Source organism: Copadichromis virginalis, linkage group LG18 (genome assembly GCF_057382275.1).
Source record: "Copadichromis virginalis isolate Kocher_CV1m ecotype Utaka linkage group LG18, C_Virginalis_male_GT1.1, whole genome shotgun sequence".
In the NCBI taxonomy this organism is placed as follows: Eukaryota; Metazoa; Chordata; class Actinopteri; order Cichliformes; family Cichlidae; genus Copadichromis; species Copadichromis virginalis.
Window position 1 is genome coordinate 4,773,490 of NC_140635.1, and position 19,327 is coordinate 4,792,816.

General features: G+C 44.5%; 2 protein-coding genes and 1 pseudogene across 2 annotated transcripts; 2 read left to right on the plus strand and 1 right to left on the minus strand.

Annotated features, from left to right (window-relative positions):
- The first annotated feature begins 22 nt into the window (after window positions 1-22).
- LOC146687025 (uncharacterized) lies at window positions 23-9,803 on the plus strand. The gene is made up of 3 exons (XM_085438003.1): window positions 23-823; window positions 5,268-5,546; window positions 6,033-9,803. Exons 2-3 carry the CDS (start codon window positions 5,300-5,302, stop codon window positions 6,575-6,577), a joined length of 792 nt encoding a protein of 263 aa, XP_085294129.1. The 5' UTR covers window positions 23-823; window positions 5,268-5,299; the 3' UTR covers window positions 6,578-9,803.
- A 90-nt stretch (window positions 9,804-9,893) lies between these two features.
- LOC146687026 (uncharacterized) lies at window positions 9,894-11,504 on the minus strand (annotated as a pseudogene).
- Window positions 11,505-15,787: 4,283 nt separating this feature from the next.
- Window positions 15,788-19,259, plus strand: LOC146687027 (tripartite motif-containing protein 16-like). The gene has a single exon (XM_085437958.1). The coding sequence runs from the start codon at window positions 16,708-16,710 to the stop codon at window positions 18,373-18,375; it is 1,668 nt and encodes a 555-aa protein (XP_085294084.1). The 5' UTR covers window positions 15,788-16,707; the 3' UTR covers window positions 18,376-19,259.
- The last annotated feature ends 68 nt before the right edge of the window (window positions 19,260-19,327 follow it).

Here is a 19,327-nt window from a genome sequence, read left to right on the forward strand (position 1 = left end):
ATGATATAAATCCACAGCTGAACTGGAGGAGCAGCTGATCTAGTTCACTCATGTGTTTCTGGACTAAGAGTTGGAGCAAATACCTTATGATTCAGTGATGTTTGTTTTTGTTAAATATTTTGTAGATCCAAGAGTGAGTTTGACTCATGATGATGATGTTCCGAATTAAACAAAGTTGGTCACAAATTCTTCAAAGCTGTTTATTAAGAATATATTCACTTGGACTCATGAGACAGGCTTGTGATCCAAGGGAGCCATCAACTGGACAATTACTGACATGACAACAAAAAAGCTAAGTACAGAGGGGGGAACAGAGGTGAAAATACTTGCTTTAAAGGATTGTAATGTTTCCTTTTAAAATAAGTCTCTAAGGTCAGACAAAGGGACAGAAACTCATAGCTTTCTACCAGCCCAATGACAAAACTATAAGTTGTTTTTTAACATCTACTTTTTCATCTATTTGGCAGTCACAGTGAAAAGTATAAACATTGGCACGCTTTGTCTTGTGATTCTGCTGTTCGTAAAAAATGACCATGCGCAAAGTACCAGACTTTAAGGCTTTGACTTGATGCCAATGGCCTGAGGAGGACAGTATTACCCTTGGACATGTGTAGTCTGCCGTCTACTCAATAGAAGAAGAAGAAGCGCGGAAATGGCACAACTGTCTTCAGTTTCTGGGAGAGTTTAACAATGAGAGACTGATGATGCAGAAGAAATCTCCGTGGTTAAAAACATTAAAAACAGTCGTCCAGGATGATGAGATCCGCCACTGGCTCAGACTGCTGTATATCAGCCGGAGACCCGAGATGAAGTCACGCAGCAGGTATGTAAAACTGTGATGTTCTCAATGAACTAACACAGGAACGATCTGAGCTCAGTCTGTAAGCTAACAGGCTAAAATCAGAGAGCAGCTAATCAAACAAGTGCGTCCGTTTTTTTTAAAGGTAAACTTTTAACAATAGACTTTCATGAGACACATCAAAACCAAACAGGGAGGGAAAGCTTCGGTTTTCTGCACTGTGCCACAGTTCGCTGTCTGCTTCGGTTCACGACGCCTCACTCCGGGGCTACAGACAGTTCTCTGCCGCCTGTGGTGCTCCTCACCTCCGTCTGCACCCACAGACTTCCCGAGGTGGAGGCAGGCCGGCAGGGACTTTGAGAGATGGGCTTTACTTTCAAAAATACCCCTTAATCAGGGTCTAACCCTACAAGACCATCGTGCCTCCCCCACCATCCTCACCTCATGTTAAAATGTATATTTTTCAACTGAATTATATTTGGGTTCAAGAAAATGATGAAGTTTTTAAAATAACTTTGTAATGTTCTAATAAACAGTCTTAACTCGAACTAAATCAGCTCAAATCTCACAGATGTCAGTGTTATTCACAAAGCATGGAAACATAGTTGTTAGTTTTGAATGCAGCCACAGCAGGCAAACTATGGCTGCATGCTCCAAAGAACAGGAGCACAGTAACTGAACACACTCTTAGCACACTTACATCTGATTTTGGGAACAGTTAACAGATCTGAACCTGATGACCTGAGAGGTTTAACTGGGTCAAAGGTCGAGAGCCAATTGAGAACTGTCCAGTTAAACCAACTAAACCAACTAAAGGAGTGTCTGGGCACTCCTCTGGATATTCTTACACCAGAGAAGAGCTCCTTAACTGCAGGACTACAACGCCTGTGGATTTATTTCCAATATTTGTCGCATCTGCGGCAGATTTACTGCTGACTCTGATCAGGAAAGTGAGACGTCGAAAGAGAGGTAAGCGAGCCGGCGTACTCGTGCGTTTGAGGAAACGCGGACTGAGAACGGCTCTTCCTGGGATCTTCCTTTCTAATGTACGCTCACTCTGGAATAAGATAGATGAACTGGCCCTGATGAGAAGCATGAACAGAGACTTTGCCTCCTCCTGTGTCTTATGTTTTACGGAGTCGTGGCTCAGTGAGGACATCCCGGACTGCGCGCTCAAGCTGGAGGGCTTTCATCTGCTGCGCGCGGACCGGCAGGCCGCTCTCTCCGGTAAAACCAAAGGTGGAGGTGTCTGCTTCTACATCAATAGTGGCTGGTGCACAGATGTAACAGTGATTGCTCAGCACTGCTCTCCCTCTCTGGAATATCTTTTTATTCACTGCAAACCGTTTTATTCTCCGCGGGAGTTTGCTTCATTCATCCTGGCCGCTGTTTACATCCCGCCAGACGCGGATGCGCGAGCAGCTCAGTGCGCACTCGCAGAGCAGATTCTCCACACGGAGCGGTCATTCCCGGACTCTCTCATCATTGCTCTTGGGGACTTTAACAAAGCCAATCTGAGCCATGAGCTTCCGAAATACAAACAGTATATTAAATGCCCGACCAGAGAGGAGAGGACATTGGATCACTGCTACAGCACGATCAGCGGGGCCTATCGCGCGGTGCCGCGCGCTTCACTCGGACTTTCTGATCACGTCATGATCCACCTAATCCCCGCGTACAGACAGAGGCTGAAGCTCTCCAAACCTGTCGTGAGGACCAAAAAACTGTGGAGCAACGAGGCTGTGGAGGAGCTTCGCACGTGTTTGGAGACCACAGACTGGGACACATTGAAGGCTGCTTCTAACAGCTTGGACGAGTTTACGGACACTGTCACCTCCTATATCCACTTCTGTGAGGACAGCATTGTGCCATCACGCACCAGGGTGAGTTATAACAATGACAAACCCTGGTTTACTCCTAAACTCAAAAAGCTGTGGCTGGAAAAGAGAAAGGCGTTCAGAAGCGGAGACAGGGACTGCTACAGAGAGGCCAAGTACAGGTTCACTAAAGAAGTGGACATTGCCAAACATCAGCACTCTGAGAAGATGCAGCAGCAGATCTCAGAGAATGACTCGGCCTCTGTGTGGAAAGGTTTTAGGAATATCACCAACTACAAGCCTAAAACCCCCCACTCCACTGATGACTTGCTCTTAGCCAACACCCTCAACGACTTCTACTGCCGTTTTGACGAGCCATCAGGCAGCCTTCACACCTCCAACGACCCCAACAATAGAGGCACTTTGGACACTCATTCCCCCACCTCTCCCCCCTCCATAGAGCCATCACCACCTTCAAACCGTTCACCTACAACACCCGCCCCCTCACCCCACACAAAAGAGGATTTCACACCACCTCCTCCGACCACAACTCTTCATATTCATGAAGCAGATGTGAGGAAGCAGTTTAAGAATCTGAATGCTCGGAAAGCTCCCGGCCCAGACGGTGTGTCTCCTGCCACCCTCAGACACTGTGCAAACGAGCTGGCCCCAGTGTTTTCTGGCATCTTCAACTCCTCACTGCAGGCATGTCATGTGCCTGCCTGCTTCAAGTCCTCTACCATAATCCCTGTCCCCAAGAAACCTAGGATCACTGGACTAAATGACTACAGACCCGTGGCTCTGACATCTGTGGTCATGAAGTCATTTGAGCGCCTAGTTCTCTCCCATCTCAAGACCCTCACGGCCCCCCTCCTGGACCCCCTGCAGTTTGCATATAGAGCCAACAGGTCTGTAGACGACGCCATCAACATGGCCCTACACTTCATCCTGCAGCATCTGGACTCCCCAGGAACCTACGCCAGGATCCTGTTTGTGGACTTCAGCTCTGCCTTCAACACCATCCTTCCAGACCATCTCCGAGGCAAGCTTTCCCAGATGAATGTGCCTGATCCCATCTGCCGGTGGATCACTGACTTCCTGACGGACAGGAAGCAGCACGTGAGGCTGGGGAAGAATGTCTCGGACTCCCGGACCATCAGCACCGGCTCCCCTCAGGGCTGTGTTCTTTCTCCTCTGCTCTTCTCCCTGTACACCAACTGCTGCACCTCCACCCACCAGTCTGTCAAGCTAATCAAGTTTGCAGATGACACCACCGTTATTGGACTCATCTCGGACGGGGACGAGTCTGCCTACAGGTGGGAGGTTGAACGTCTGGTGTCCTGGTGCAGCCACAACAACCTGGTGCTGAATGCCCAGAAGACAGTGGAGATTATTGTGGACTTCAGGAAGCACACAGCCCCACTCCCCCCCATCATCCTGACTGACACCCCCATCACCTCTGTGGACTCATTCCGCTTCCTGGGTACCACCATCACCCAGGACCTGAAGTGGGAGCCCACCATCACCTCCGTCATCAAGAAAGCCCAGCAGAGGATGTACTTCCTGAGGCAGCTGAAGAAATTCAACCTGCCAACACGGACGATGATGCAATTCTACACCGCAATCATCGAGTCCATCCTCACCTCCTCCATCACCGTGTGGTACGCTGGAGCCACTATCAGGGACAAACAGAGACTGCAGCGTGTTGTGCGCTCTGCTGAGAAGGTGATTGGCTGCAGACTCCCATCTCTGCAGGACCTGTACACCTCCAGGACACTGGGGCGTGCAGCTCGGATCTCAGCTGACCCTTCTCACCCTGGACACAGTCTGTTTGACCTGCTCCCCTCAGGCAGGAGGCTCCGGTCCATTCGCACCAGAACCTCTCGCCACAAGAACAGTTTCTTCCCCTCTGCTGTTGGACACATGAACAATAACCACATGACTGTCCCCGCCACTCACACATGACCCTACGCTGTGTCACTGCATCATTTCATGTCTGGCACTGATCACCACCTGCACTCATGTATATATCCTTCTACGTAGCACTTTTAATTCTTATTCTCATGTATATATCTAATGTATATCTCATGCACATATCTTTCTTTCTACATAGCACTTTAATTCTTATTGTTTGCACTGAAGCACCGCAGCAAATTCCTAATGTTGTAAACCTCAACATCTGGCAATAAACCCATTCTGATTCTGATTCTGATTCTAAATGATGAAACCTTTGATTTAAAATGTCATGATCAACAGTATCAAAGGCAGCAATGAGATCAAATAGAACTAAGACTGAAACTCTGAGTCCCTAATAATCTTCAGATCACTGATGACTTTAGTTGGGTTGATTCTGTGCAATGACTGGCTGTGAAACCTGACTGGTACTTATCTGCTATGGCACTGTGAGATTTTCAGTTTAATCTACAACAATGACAAACATTTACTTGCAGCGTGAAGCTGGCAGCAGCTACCTGAATGATTTGTACTCTGAACTTTCCTAATAAGAGTATCAGAGCTCGAGAGTAACTTACACTTTCATTTTTCACATTTGTACAGTTTAAATTTCACTCCCATATGAGGACATGCTCAGAGTGGACTATATTTGCTCAGATGTGTTTTCCTGTCATCACATTATTAACCTTTTTCCTCAGTGACCCTTTGTTCCTCAAGATCTCCCCCTAACATGAAGTGTGAGGAAGAGGAGGGCCTGTATGACCAGCAGGTCTCCAACCAGGAGAGGAACTCCAGTCTGGACCAGGAGGGCCCAGATCCTCCACAGATCAAAGAGGAAGAGGAGGAACTCTGCATCAGCGATGACGTAGAAAAGATTGTACTCAAACAGGAGGATGAAGGCCTCATCTGGACTGAAGAAGAGCAGCTCAGACAGCTGGATAACATCTGGAAACCTGAAATGAACTTACACAGCAGGGGTATGTAAAACCGTAATGGTCTTACCTAAAAATTAATATGACTTTAATTCATTCAATAAAGATATTTTGGAAACACATCAGAGTTCTTCAAGGCCAGTGTTTAAATAAACTCAGCTGATTGTTAGTCGAGGTTTTCTGAGAGCTTCGCTGCTTTTTATCCCCATATTTTAATCCTACTTTTAAATTTCCCCTTCTGTCTGATGTTTGTCTTATCATTTACATAAACATCTTTCCAACAGTAATTGGTGGACAAACTGTGATTGGTGCATAGAAATTTACTAACGTGTTAGAAGTGAGTGCATGAAATCTTATTTTAACAGTTTCCAGGTCTGGGTAAATGATATGATGATATTTCTGATGATATTTTGATTAAACTCTGTTGTAGAGTTGGAAATGGACAGCTGTAGACACCACTGCCGAGTAGTCATTCTTGTTATACTTCTATATTTATCTAAGACAAGTAATTTTGTCCATTTGTCACCTCAGCTTTCCCACAACAGCATGAATGTGAGGAGGAACTGGTTTTTGGGGACCAGGAGAGAAACTTCAGCCTCGACCAGGAGGATCCGGAGCTTCCACACATAAAAGAGGAAGAGGAGGAACCTTGCACCAGTCAGGACGTAGATCAGCTTGTAGTGAAGCAGGAGACTGAAGGCATTATTATCTTCATGGTGGCTCCTACTTATGAGGAAAGTGAGCCAGAGCTGGACAGTGAACATCTCCTTTCTTCCAGCTCTCCTGAACCAGAGAGCAGAGATCAGCAAGACAACTTTCCTGTGTCAGAGAGTCAGCGTAAAACTGACACAAGTAAAAAGTTTGTGAAATGTGAGATTTGTGGAAAAACCTTTGAGTACAGATCCAAACTAACGAGACATATGAGGGTTCACACAGGTGAGAAGCCACATTCTTGCAGCACCTGCGGAAAAAGATTCAGCCTGATGATAAACTTGAAAACTCACATGAGAATCCACACAGGTGAAAAGCTTCATTCAGAGGATACAGTTACAAAGACACATGAGGATTCACACTAGTTAAAAGTGGGAGAACTGTCAGATGAAGCAGTCCACTGAGAAGCCAGATCAGAGCAGATCAGATGACCTCCTTCCTTAAAAAACTCTGTATTGTTTATTGTATGTAGGGGTGGGAGATATAGCCTCAAAATAATATTTCAAGAAACTTACATTTAAAAAAAATAATGTACATTTTATCAGCTCGGCAGGCAGCAGCATTTATATGTGTAAGTAAATGATGGATTTTCCATCTTTCTCTTCCAGTGAGCTGCTGTCACTGATGACAGCTTAGCTAATTCAAAGTGTGAAAATGTGGCCACCTCAAGGTGCTTGATATTGTAAGGTAAAGACCCAACAATAATACAATGAAAACAGAGAAAACCCAAACAGTCATATGACCCCCTATTAGCAAGCGTTTTGGCGACAGTGGGAAGGAAAAACTCCTTTTTAACAGGAAGAAACCTCCAGCAGAACCAGGCTCAGGGAGGGACCCCCATCTGCAACAAGGAAAGTTTTAAGTCTAATCTTAAAAGCTGAAGGCTCTGCCTCCCATTCTACCTTTAAATACTCTATGAACAACATTATAGTGCAATGTTAGTGACACGGCATACATGAAATATGAGCACATAAGTATCCTCAGGGGTGTTTTTCCTGGAAGTTTTAAGAAAAGTGTATTACAAGTGCTTACACTCTAGCTTAATATCCAAAATAACCTTGTAATGCGGAGCCTGCACAATTCTGTCATATAAGCAGAGGTGGAAAGTAACGAATTACATTTACTTGCGTTACTGTAATTGAGTAGTTTTTTTGTGTATTTGTACTTTTTAAAGTCATTTTTCAAGTCTGTAATTTTACTTTTACTTAAGTATATTTTTTAAAAAGTATTGTAGTTCGCTACGTTTTCAATCACACCCGTTACTGAGTAAATTAAAAAAACCATTGCACTTCGGAAATACTGCAGGGAATGATGGGTAGTAGAACAAATTGGCGCTAAGGTCACGTTAAAGATGGAGTCTGACATCGGTGTTATGGATCCAGTGAAAAAAGAAGCCCCGTCGAATTCTGCTGACCCTGAACTCGAAGAAACGGATGTGAACCCCTGGCCGTATTTAAGGGACCATTTCGGCTTCAAGTGCAAGAAAGGCAACAGCTTTATTATGCAGTGTAAGCTGTGTTTGCCCAGAGAGACCGAGTTAGCAGCTTTTAAAAATTCCACATCAAACCTGCGCAAGCATGTGGAGGTAAGTTAAATACAACTCGTACCGTTATGGTAGCAAAAAGGCTGTGTTCAAATTAATCACATTAAGTTAAGACATCTGTGAAGAACACAGATAACGTTGGTTGGTACTAGCAACTTGCTGTAATCGGGCACGTTGTTGTCCACGCAACTTACATTTTTTTTACTGGGTTGGTAAATTGCCAAAAGAAAATGTGTTTACCTACGTTTTTCCTGTTTGTTAATAATAAGAATTTATTTTAAAAAATAGTTAAATTAAAGACAGAAGCGGCTACTTTCTTACTTAACCCACATATGTTCACACTGCAGGCAAAAGAATAACAGAGCGCTCACTTACCTTAGATTAGTCAAAGACAGCTGACTTCTGTTACTTGTTAATTAGCACTTGCAACCTCCCGTTAACTAGCCTGTTACTGTCCAATAAAAAAAAACCCACGAGGTATATTGGTATAATTTACCAGCGGTAGCTATGTAATGCATTGATGTCTTATTAGGGACATCAAAAAACTTTCTCTCAAACTTAACACTGGCCTGCCTGCCTCAGCTGCCTTCGAGCGTCTCTTTAGCTGTGCTGGACTACTGTTCACTGCAAAGTGAGCAAGGATGAACTCTACTAACTCTGAAAATCAACTGCTCCTCAAAATTAACAGGAAGTTCAGAGAGTAACACTCTAGGATGGATACAAAGGAACTTTAATCTAGAGGTACAGTAGGGCAGGGCCAAGTTTAAAAAATTCAAAAACATTTTTAAAGCAGCTGCCGTTCAGTTCAGTACTTGTTCTCTTATTTGACAGTTTAGAACACATTCTCATGTGAAAGAATGATATGGTTTTGTATTGAAAACACTGTGATACCTGACGGTTTGGTTTGGTTGATTGGTTTGGTGACCATTATCCATTTTCATGTATAGACTTGCAGTTTAACTGCCACTGCACTTTAATTTGTAAAGTTTTTCTTTTCACTAAAAAAGAACTACTTTGAGATTTATATCCCACTGTCCTTTTTTGCACTACTCAGAAGCGGCTGTCCTCCTGCTGACAGAAAAGTAACTATGTAACTTTTACTCTGAGTACATTTTAAATGAGCTACTTTTACTTGAGTACATTTTTAGACAGGTAATTTTACTTGTACTTGAGTAAAATTTCAGCAAAGTAATAGTACTTTTACTTGAGTAAAATATTTTAGTACTCTTTCCACCTCTGCATATAAGGAAAAGAAATTCTACCTGGTTTGTTTCATCTTGGGTCGAGCTTTTTAACCTCCTGCTTTTCCACCGTGTAGCACATCAGTAATTTCCATCCACTGACTGCTCTTGCTGTTATATGAAATGTAACTCGCGAGTGCTCCAGTGATGCATGGTTGAATCATTTGTTTACCTTTGGGTCGCACATCACTGCTGCTAGTATCTCCTGCTCACGTGCCTTCACAGCCCGGTTGTACTCAAGTGTGTTTTTGCTTAAAGTGTTGTAACAGGTTTGCTTTTTTCACTTTCAGTGGGAAAAGTTTTCTTGCATATTTTGCGAACATTCAGCTACCAAACTGTGACTGGAGCCCGACATATGGCTCTGGCTGTGAGACATGACTGGGGTTGACTCATTGGGGTGAATGCAAACACATGATGTTCCTCTAAACACACTTTTTTGTAAACATTTATACCAGTATTATTGCAGATCATATGATATGTCACAGCCCTAATTCTGTTTGTTGCATATTCCATTAAAACCTGTAATGAAGATGAAACACGTATTTACATTCATTTGATGTGATATTTGTATCGTGTTGAGCTGTGGAGGTGACAAAAAAGTTGCTGAGATGTTTTATTTTTTTGTTTAGTGGAGAGGTTTTACTCCACAGAGTCAAAGCTGGAAAGAAACACACATGAGACCAAACATTTTGTGATTTAATCTTGATTTTCATGAAGACTGAATTTCAGCATGTGCTCATCCTGTTGATTCGTATGTTGGTGTTGGTTATGTGTCTTAAAAGTGAAATAAAGATTTCTTTAAAACTTCTTGTGGCTATTTTTTTAAGGCACAATCTTTACAACATGAAACAACGTCTGTGAAGCACATTTTGTACAGTGGGCAGGGAGACTTGCCCATCACTGTGGTGGTGGGGTGGATGAGATTTGCCTGCGGTCACTTAAGGCTCTGTATGTTGTGGGTCTGTCCTGGTTGTCCTGCTCAAACATTGTATGGAAGTTGAGGTCAGTGCCTTCAGACCGGCCAACTATGGTGGTAATCATGGTCCCCTGTTTTATGAAGGGAGTGTAGAGGGTATGTTTGCACTTCAGGCCTCCCTAGGAAGGTCTATATCTGTAGTCACTTTCACTGTTTTCTTATTGCTGTTTCAAATTGTTGTTTCTGTTTGTAGCCTTTTTATTGAAGGATTTTGGTTTATATTATTAATATGTGCATTTGTTGTTATTAATAATATTTGCTTCACTCTCCATTTGATGTGTTTTTGGTATGTTTTACTTTTAATTGTTCTACACTCAACAAAAATATAAACGCAACACCTTTGTTCCTGCTCCGATTTGACATGGGATGGACATAAAGACCTAAAAGTCACTCCAGATACACAATATTACCATCCCTCCCAAACATTGTTCACAAATCAGTCCAAATGTGTGGTAGTGAGCACTTCTGCTTTGCTGAGATAATCCATCCCACCTCACAGGTGTGCCACATCAAGATGCTGATCTGACATCATGAGTAGTGCACAGGTGTACCTCAGACTGCCCACAACAAAAGGCCACCCTGGAATGTGCAGTTTTATCTCACAGCAAAATGCCACAGATGCCACATGCATTGAGGGAGCGTGCAATTGGCATGCTGACAGCAGGAATGTCAACCAGATCTGTTGCCCGTGCATTGAATGTTCATCCCTCAACCATAAGCCGTCTCCACAGGCGTTTCAGAGAATATGGCAGCACATCCAACCGGCCTCACAACCGCAGACCACGTGTAACCACACCAGCCCAGGACCTCCACATCCAGCAGGTTCACCTCCAAGATCGTCTGAGACCAGCCACTCAGACAGCTGCTGGAACAATTGGTGTGCATAACCAAACAATTTCTGCACAAACTGTCAGAAACCGTCTCAGGGAGGCTCAACTGCATGCTCGCCGTCCTCATCGGGGTCTTGACCTGACTCCAGCTCGTCGCCGCAACAGACTTGTGTGGGCAAATGCTCACATTCGATGGCGTCTGGCACGTTGGAGAGGTGTTCTCTTCACGGATGAATCTCGGTTCACATTGTTCAGGGCAGATGGCAGACAGCGTGTGTGGCGTCGTGTGGGTGAGCGCTTTGCTGATGTCAATGTTGTGGATCGAGTGGCCCATGGTGGTGGTGGGGTTATGGTATGGGCAGGCATCTGTTATGGACGAAGAACACGGGTGCATTTCATTGATGGCATTCTGAATGCACAGAGATACCGTGATGAGATCCTGAGGCCCATTGTTGTGCCATACATCCATGAACATCACCTCATGTTCCAGCAAGATAATGCACGGCCCCATGTTGCAAGGATCTGTACACAGTTCTTGGAAGCTGAGAATGTCCCAGTTCTTGCATGGCCAGCATACTCACCGGACATGTCACCCATTGAGCATGTTCTGGATGTGCTTGACCGGCGTATACGACAGCGTGTACCAGTTCCCACTAATATCCAACAACCTCGCACAGCCATTGAAGAGGAGTGGACCAACATTCCACAGGCCACAATTGACAATCTGATAGACTCCATGCGAAGACGATGTGTTGCACTGCATGAGGCAAATGGTGGTCACACCAGATACTGACCGGTTCTGAGTCCCCAGACCCACAATAAAGCAAAAAACTGCACATTCCAGGGTGGCCTTTTGTTGTGGGCAGTCTGAGGTACACCTGTGCGCTACTCATGATGTCAGATCAGCATCTTGATGTGGCACACCTGTGAGGTGGGATGGATTATCTCAGCAAAGCAGAAGTGCTCACTATCACACATTTAGACTGATTTGTGAACAATGTGAGACATTGAGCTGTTAGCCGTTAGCATGCGTCCGTACTACCTGCCCCGGGAGTTCTCGCATGTTATCGCGATAACAGCGTATGTCCCCCCCTCGGCCAACGCGGATGCAGCCTGTGACTCTCTCCACTCTGTGGTCAGCAGACTGCAAACACAATCACCGAGAGCCCTTCTCATAATATCAGGGGACTTCAATCATGCCTCACTGGACTCCACACTGCCCACCTTCACCCAGTATGTGACCTGCCCAACCAGAGTCAATAAAAACGGTGTTTCTCCAACAACAAACCTTGGATTACCCCAGAAATTAAAACCGTCCTCAAGCAGAAGAGGAGGGCCTTCAAATCCAGAGACAAAGAGGAGTTGAAAAGGGTGCAGAGAGAGTTGAGGGGACTGATAAGGAATGGGAAGGAGAGCTACAGGCAGAAGATGGAGAACCAGCTTCAGCAAAACAATGTTGGTGAAGTCTGGAGAGGCCTCAGAACCATCTCAGGCCACAAACAGCAGAACTCTCTGCCTGGGAGGGATGTGAGATGGGCAAATGAACTGAATAATTTCTTCAACAGATTTGATTCAACCATGAGACAGTCTACAACATCGGCTGCAGACTCACCCACCCCCACTGCTGCTGTTCCACCTCTGACACCTCAGACACTTCACACCTCCTCTATTCACCCTGCTCACTCCCCCCCACCCCCAACTGCAGCATCCAATACACACTCAACACAAGGCTCCAGCCTGTCTCTCTCAACCACCCAGGTTAGGAGGGAACTGAGGAGGATTAATGGCAAGAAGGCAGCGGGTCCAGATGGCATCAGCTCGAGGGTTGTCAGGTCCTGCGCGGACCAACTGTGTGGGGTGATGGAGCACCTCTTCAACCTGAGCCTGAGGTTGGGAAGAGTCCCACAGCTCTGGAAAACCTCCTGTGTTGTACCAGTGCCAAAGACTTCACGCCCCAAGGACCTCAACAGCTACAGGCCGGTGGCTCTGACATCCCACCTGATGAAGACCCTGGAGCGGTTGGTCCTGGCTCAGCTTCGGCGCCTAATAAGCTCATCACTGGACCCACTTCAGTTTGCCTACCAGCCTGGCATTGGAGCGGATGATGCCGTCATTCACCTCCTACATCGTTCCCTCGCTCACCTGGAGACCGCTGGAAGCACTGTGAGAATCATGTTCTTTGATTTCTCCAGTGCCTTCAACACCATTCTTCCCTCGGTTCTAAAGGACAAGCTGGAGAACTCTGGAGTGGACCATCACCTCACTACCTGGATTTTGGACTACCTCACCGACCGACCACAGTATGTGAGGACTCAGGGCTGTGTGTCGGACAGGGTCGTCTGCAGTACGGGGGCCCCACAGGGAACGGTTCTGGCTCCGTTCCTCTTCACCATCTACACTGCAGACTTCTCCCACAATTCCACCCAGTGCTTCCTGCAGAAGTTCTCTGATGACTCTGCAATAGTCGGCCTCATCACTGATGGGGACGACAAGGAGTACAGAGGACTGACTCAAGACTTTGTGGACTGGTGCCAGCTGAACTACCTCCAGATCAACGCCAGTAAAACCAAGGAACTGGTGGTAGACTTCCGCAGGCACAAGCATTCTCCACTGCAACCACTGAACATCCAAGGTATGGACATTGAGGCTGTGGACAGCTACAGGTACCTTGGTGTTCATCTGAACAACAGACTGGACTGGACTCATAACTCAGACGCCCTCTACAGGAAAGGGCAGAGCAGGCTGTACCTGCTGCGGAGACTCAGGTCGTTTGGGGTGGAGGGCCCACTCCTGAAGACCTTCTATGACTCTGTGGTGGCTTCTGCTATCTTTTATGGTGTGGTCTGCTGGGGCGGCAGCATCTCTGCTGGGGACAGGAAGAGACTGAACAGGGTGATCCGAAGGGCCAGCTCTGTTCTAGGATGCCCTCTGGACCCAGTGGAGGTGGTGAGTGACAGGAGAACGGCGGCTAAGCTGTCATCACTGTTGGACAACATCTCCCACCCCATGCAGCAGACTGTGACAGCACTGAGCAGCTCCTTCAGTGGGAGACTGCGGCACCCACGGTGTGGGACGGAGAGATTTCGCAGGTCTTTCCTCCCCACTGCTGTCAGACTCCACAACAAAGACTTTAACTGAACAAACACACACATCCACACATGTGCAATAACACTAAGTGCAATAATCTTTTCTGGCATCGTTGTATTTTTACTCAGTTGTATATAGTATTTGTATTTGTATTCTATTTTTATCTTATTGTATATTTATTTTATTGTATTCTACTGTATATAGTATTTTATTCTATTCTGTACAGTTGTGTACTGTATTTATTCTTATTGTATTCTAATTTTTGCCTCATAACTTTTGCACTGTCCACTTCCTGCTGTGACAAAACAAATTTCCCACGTGTGGGACTAATAAAGGTTATCTTATCTTATCTTATCTTATCTTATCTTATCTTATCTTATCTTATCTTATCTTATGTTTGGGAGGGATGGTAATATTGTGTATCTGGAGTGACTTTTAGGTCTTTATGTCCATCCCATGTCAAATCGGAGCAGAAACAAAGGTGTTGCGTTTATATTTTTGTTGAGTGTATGATTATGTTTATGTGGGGTTTATAATTATATTTAAGTTCTGGGTTTTTTTTATGAATAAAAGTGACTTAACTTGTCAGAGATATGAGACTTTGGGCATTTCCCCTTCTGTCTTATTCTCAGTGTCTTGTCTCCATGTTTATTTACCTCTGTGTTGCTATCTTTGTGTCTCTGTCTCTTTCTCTTCCCCTGTTCAGTGGGATTTAAGACTTCCAACAAATAATTTCAAAGGGTCAATTAAATTTTAATAAAACCATTTTACTCAACACTGCACTCTAATTTTAGCATTTTTTTTTTTTACTCAATCATAAAAAGATTCATCTTAAAAGATGTTTTAGAGACATTTTTATTACTTTTTTCTCTTTCTTTCTTTCTTTCTTTCTTTCTTTCTTTCTTTCCTTGTTGTTTTTTAGCCATCAGAATTATTGTCTGAAGGCCAAAAAAGATGCCCAACTAACTTAATTTACCAAATGGACCATCACGGCCTTGCCATATTGGTCTATTTGATCAACCTTTGTTATTATTTATTTATTTTAATTTATTTTCAGCTGTTACAGATAGGACAGACATGACTGGGGGATAAGAAAGAAAGAAAGAAAGAAAGAAAGAAAGAAAGAAAGAAAGAAAGAAAGAAAGAAAGAAAGAAAGAAAGAAAGAAAGAAAGAAAGAAAGAAAGAAAGAAAAGGGGAAGAGGGACAGTGAGAAAGGGCACTTAAAAAATATCTCCCAGGTCACCTGTTGAGAGAAGAAAATAAGAGAAAACAAGCAAAAAAGAGAGCAACATAATAACACAACACCATTGCAATAATCTAGCTAAGTGTAAATAACAGTAAATATTAAATACTGAATGTGATTGTGCAGCACGCAAGATTGACATCGCACAATGTGGTTTGAGGTAGCAGCCAAGAAAGGTGTAGCTTGTGTGTGTGAACACCTGTGTGGATGAGTGCTCGTCTATTCAAAAGGCTTCTCCATGTAACGATCTGCTGGTGTGGGGAGCCACAGCCTCGTCCCCCAGGGCATGAAGCAGGCATGGAGGAGATCCAGGCCCCAGACATCCAGAGGCCCCCAGAGTGCGAGCGCCCAAAGAGGACCACTGGAGGGGCAACCGTGCCACCTTCCTGGGAAGAGCTGAGGAGAGCCCCAGATGAGGGGTCACCCAACAGCCACAGAGCAGAAGCCAGAGGGGGCTGCAGTGACGTACACGCGGGCTCTGCAGGCAGCCAGCTGTGCCAGAGTGAATCGAGCCCCCGCAAGGGGCCCGACCGAGCCACAGGCACCAGGCCCCACCAAGCAGCCGTACCAGCAGTGAGCTGGTACAGACCTGAGCGCCCAGCCTTGGACACCAAGTATGCACCGATGTCTGAGGGCATCAGCCACCAGCAGGGAGTGTGGTGAGGGGAAATAGGCCTCCATACCTTGGAGGGCCTGAGATGTTCCAAGGGGGTGGAGTCTAAGACTAGGCACACACAGACCCAAACATGCATTCCCACCCTCATGCACACATATACAAATACTCGGCGCTCATCCAACCTGGATACAGACACAAATGGACACTGTACATGTACTGTACAGCACGGCCCCTCCTGAGAACCCTCAATGTCTACATGCATTTAAAACTGAGAGGTGGGCACCGGCGCCAGAGGTGAGGTTGAATACAAAGACTGTCCTCTGGACACCGTATAACATGCCCGATCCCAAGGCCCTATATGTATGTGTTATGAGAGTGTGAGTAATGTGGATGTCTAGGTTGTGGAATAAAATCAGTCTGCTGATAAAACAGTGAGCACAGTGAGAAGATCTTCACTGAGCTGATCCATCTCATCTCATAAAATTGAGGCACAGGTGACCAGGAGGGGACAGAGGGGGAACGACCTTTTATTGCTTTTTTCTACAACAATTTCTTAGTTCAGCTGCAGTATTTGATATCCTGTAATGACTAAAATGATAATTTAAACTAATTTACATAAAAAGATTGTCTTTTAAATGTTAAGTTTATTTAACAACTTTAAAGGCTGAGCAGTGCTATTTTTAAATGAAAAACTCACAGGCTCACATGTTCCAGGATTGAATTAGTGTCTGATAACCCTCCCTCTTCCTGCTCTCTAACTCAGCACCTCCTCTCTGTCCACATGTTCCCTTGTTCCCTCCCCTTCTGATCTGCAGTTTGAAGATGGGTGCAACCAACATGTGGTGACGTATAAGAGCTGACAGATCCCATTCGCTACAGAAACCTATGTTGTTTAGATCAGAGCAGTTTCAGTTCTGAGGAAGTGAAACTCACACAGTCACTGACACTGTTGGGTGAAATGGCGCAGAAAAGTGTTCAGCTGGACCGAGAAACCTTCTCTTGTTCGATCTGTTTGGATCTACTGAAGAATCCGGTGGCTCTTCCCTGTGGACACAGCTACTGCATGAACTGTATTGAAAGCTTCTGGGATGAAGAGGAAAAGAAGAAAATCTACAGCTGCCCTCAGTGCAGACAGACTTTCACAGCGAGGCCTGTCCTGGTGAAAAACACCATGTTAGCAGTTTTAGTGGAGCAGCTGAAGAAGACTGGACTCCAAGCTGCTCCTGCTGATCACTGCTATGCTGGACCTGAAGATGTGGCCTGTGATGTCTGCACTGGAAGAAAAATGAAAGCCTTCAAGTCCTGTTTATTCTGTCTGGCATCTTACTGTGAGAAACACCTTCAGACTCATTATGATTCACCTACATTCAAGAAACACAAGCTGGTGGAGCCCTCCAAGAAGCTCCAGGAGAAGATCTGCTCTCGTCATGATGAGGTGATGAAGATGTTCTGCCGTACTGATCAGCAGAGTATCTGTTATCTCTGCCCTGTGGATGAACATAAAGGCCACGACACAGTCTCAGCTGCAGCAGAAAGGACTGAGAGGCAGAGAGAGCTGGAGGTGAGTCGACAAAACATCCAGCAGAGAATCCAGGACAGAGAGAAAGATGTGAAGCTGCTTCAACAGGAGGTGGAGGCCATCAATCAGTCTGCTGATCAAACAGTGGAGCACAGTGAGAAGATCTTCACTGAGCTGATCCATCTCATCCAGAAAAGAAGCTCTGATGTGAAGCAGCAGATCAGATCCCAGCAGGAAACTGAAGTGAGTCGAGTCAAAGAGCTTCAGGAGAAGCTGGAGCAGGAGATCACTGAGCTGAAGAGGAAAGATGCTGAGCTGAAGCAGCTCTCACACACAGAGGATCACATCCAGTTTCTACACAACTACCCCTCACTGTCAGCACTCAGTGAGTCTACAGACTCATCCAGCATCAATATCCGTCCTCTGAGCTACTTTGAGGATGTGACAGCAGCTGTGTCAGAGGTCAGAGATAAACTACAGGACATTCTGAGAGAGGAACGGACAAACATCTCACTGACAGTCACTGAAGTGGATGTTTCACTGTCACAACCAGAGCCAAAGACCAGAGCTGGATTCTTAAAATATTCATGTGAAATCACACTGGATCCAAACACAGCAAACAAACTGCTGTTATTATCAGAGGGGAACAGAAAAGCAACATTAATGAAACAACAACAGTCTTATTCTGATCATCCAGACAGATTCATTTGGTTGTCTCAGGTCCTGAGTAGAGAGAGTCTGACTGGACGTTGTTACTGGGAGGTGGAGTGGAGAGGGAAAGTTGATGTAGCAGTCGCATACAAGAATATCAGCAGAAAAGGAGATGAATCTGAATTTGGATATAATGACAAATCTTGGTCATTATATTGTTACAACAACAGTTTTACATTTTGGTACAACAACATCCAAACTCCTGTCTCAGGTCCTTGTTCCTCCAGAGTAGGAGTGTACCTGGATCACAGAGCAGGTATTTTGTCCTTCTACAGCGTCTCTGAAACCATGACTCTCCTCCACAGAGTCCAGACCACATTCACTCAGCCGCTCTATGCTGGACTTTGGGTTTACTGTAATTATGGAGCCACTGCTGAGTTGATTAAAGTGAAATAGACTGAAGTCTTTCATATTGTTGTAAGTTTAAATCTGTATTTTAGTTCCCTTTTAGTTTCTCTCCATCATTATTGTGGTATTTATGTGCTGCACATAAATCAGATGTCAGTCAAACATTATGGGCAGTACCTCGACATCTTCAACATGTTGTCTTGATGTTTTTACGTTTTATAGGTGGAGCTCTTTCCTGTGTCTGTTCAGCCATGGAGACTATCAATGCTTATGGATATTTTTATTTGAAAAATTTCTCCACATGACAACATAAACTTCTCTATCTTCTAAATGTTTACTGAATATTTTTCTTAGGTATTTGTATGTTGTTGTTTCTCTTCACTGATCTTAACAGAGAAGTCTACAGACCTTCCTTTATCACACAGATTTTATTCTCATTTGTACATTTATAAAGAAAACAATTAATTACAGAGCAATAAGAAATTTTAAGAAAGTGCACTATATCATAATTTATAGTAAAGTGTATTAAAGCATCGTTAGTTAGTCACTTATTTAGTTTGGAGCTGTATCATCTGACACTGTAGAAACATTTCCTCCAGCTTCAGCACAGAATGTTAAAAACAGAACTATTAATGAGAACAAACAGTAGGAACACAGTATCAGCAAACATCATGGCTTAAAATGGAGAGTAAAAATCTAAAAAGAAATAAACAAATTAGTAAAAAGGATTTCCTGTTGACATGTTATTGGTCCTATCTTGTCTGCAGCACCTCCAGGATGCTTCTTATATGTTTCTGGTTATTTTTGCACCAATTTTAGTTTTTGTCAGTAGGAAGTTCAAGTTCAACTCAGTGTGTTTGTTTGTTTTTTTCAAACTGATGCCTGACCTTGAACACCAAACATCTGTCAATAAAGCAATGATATAAAATGCTTATATTAGTACTGAAAAACTGCATATCCACTTTACAAATATAAATAATGATATAAATCCACAGCTGAA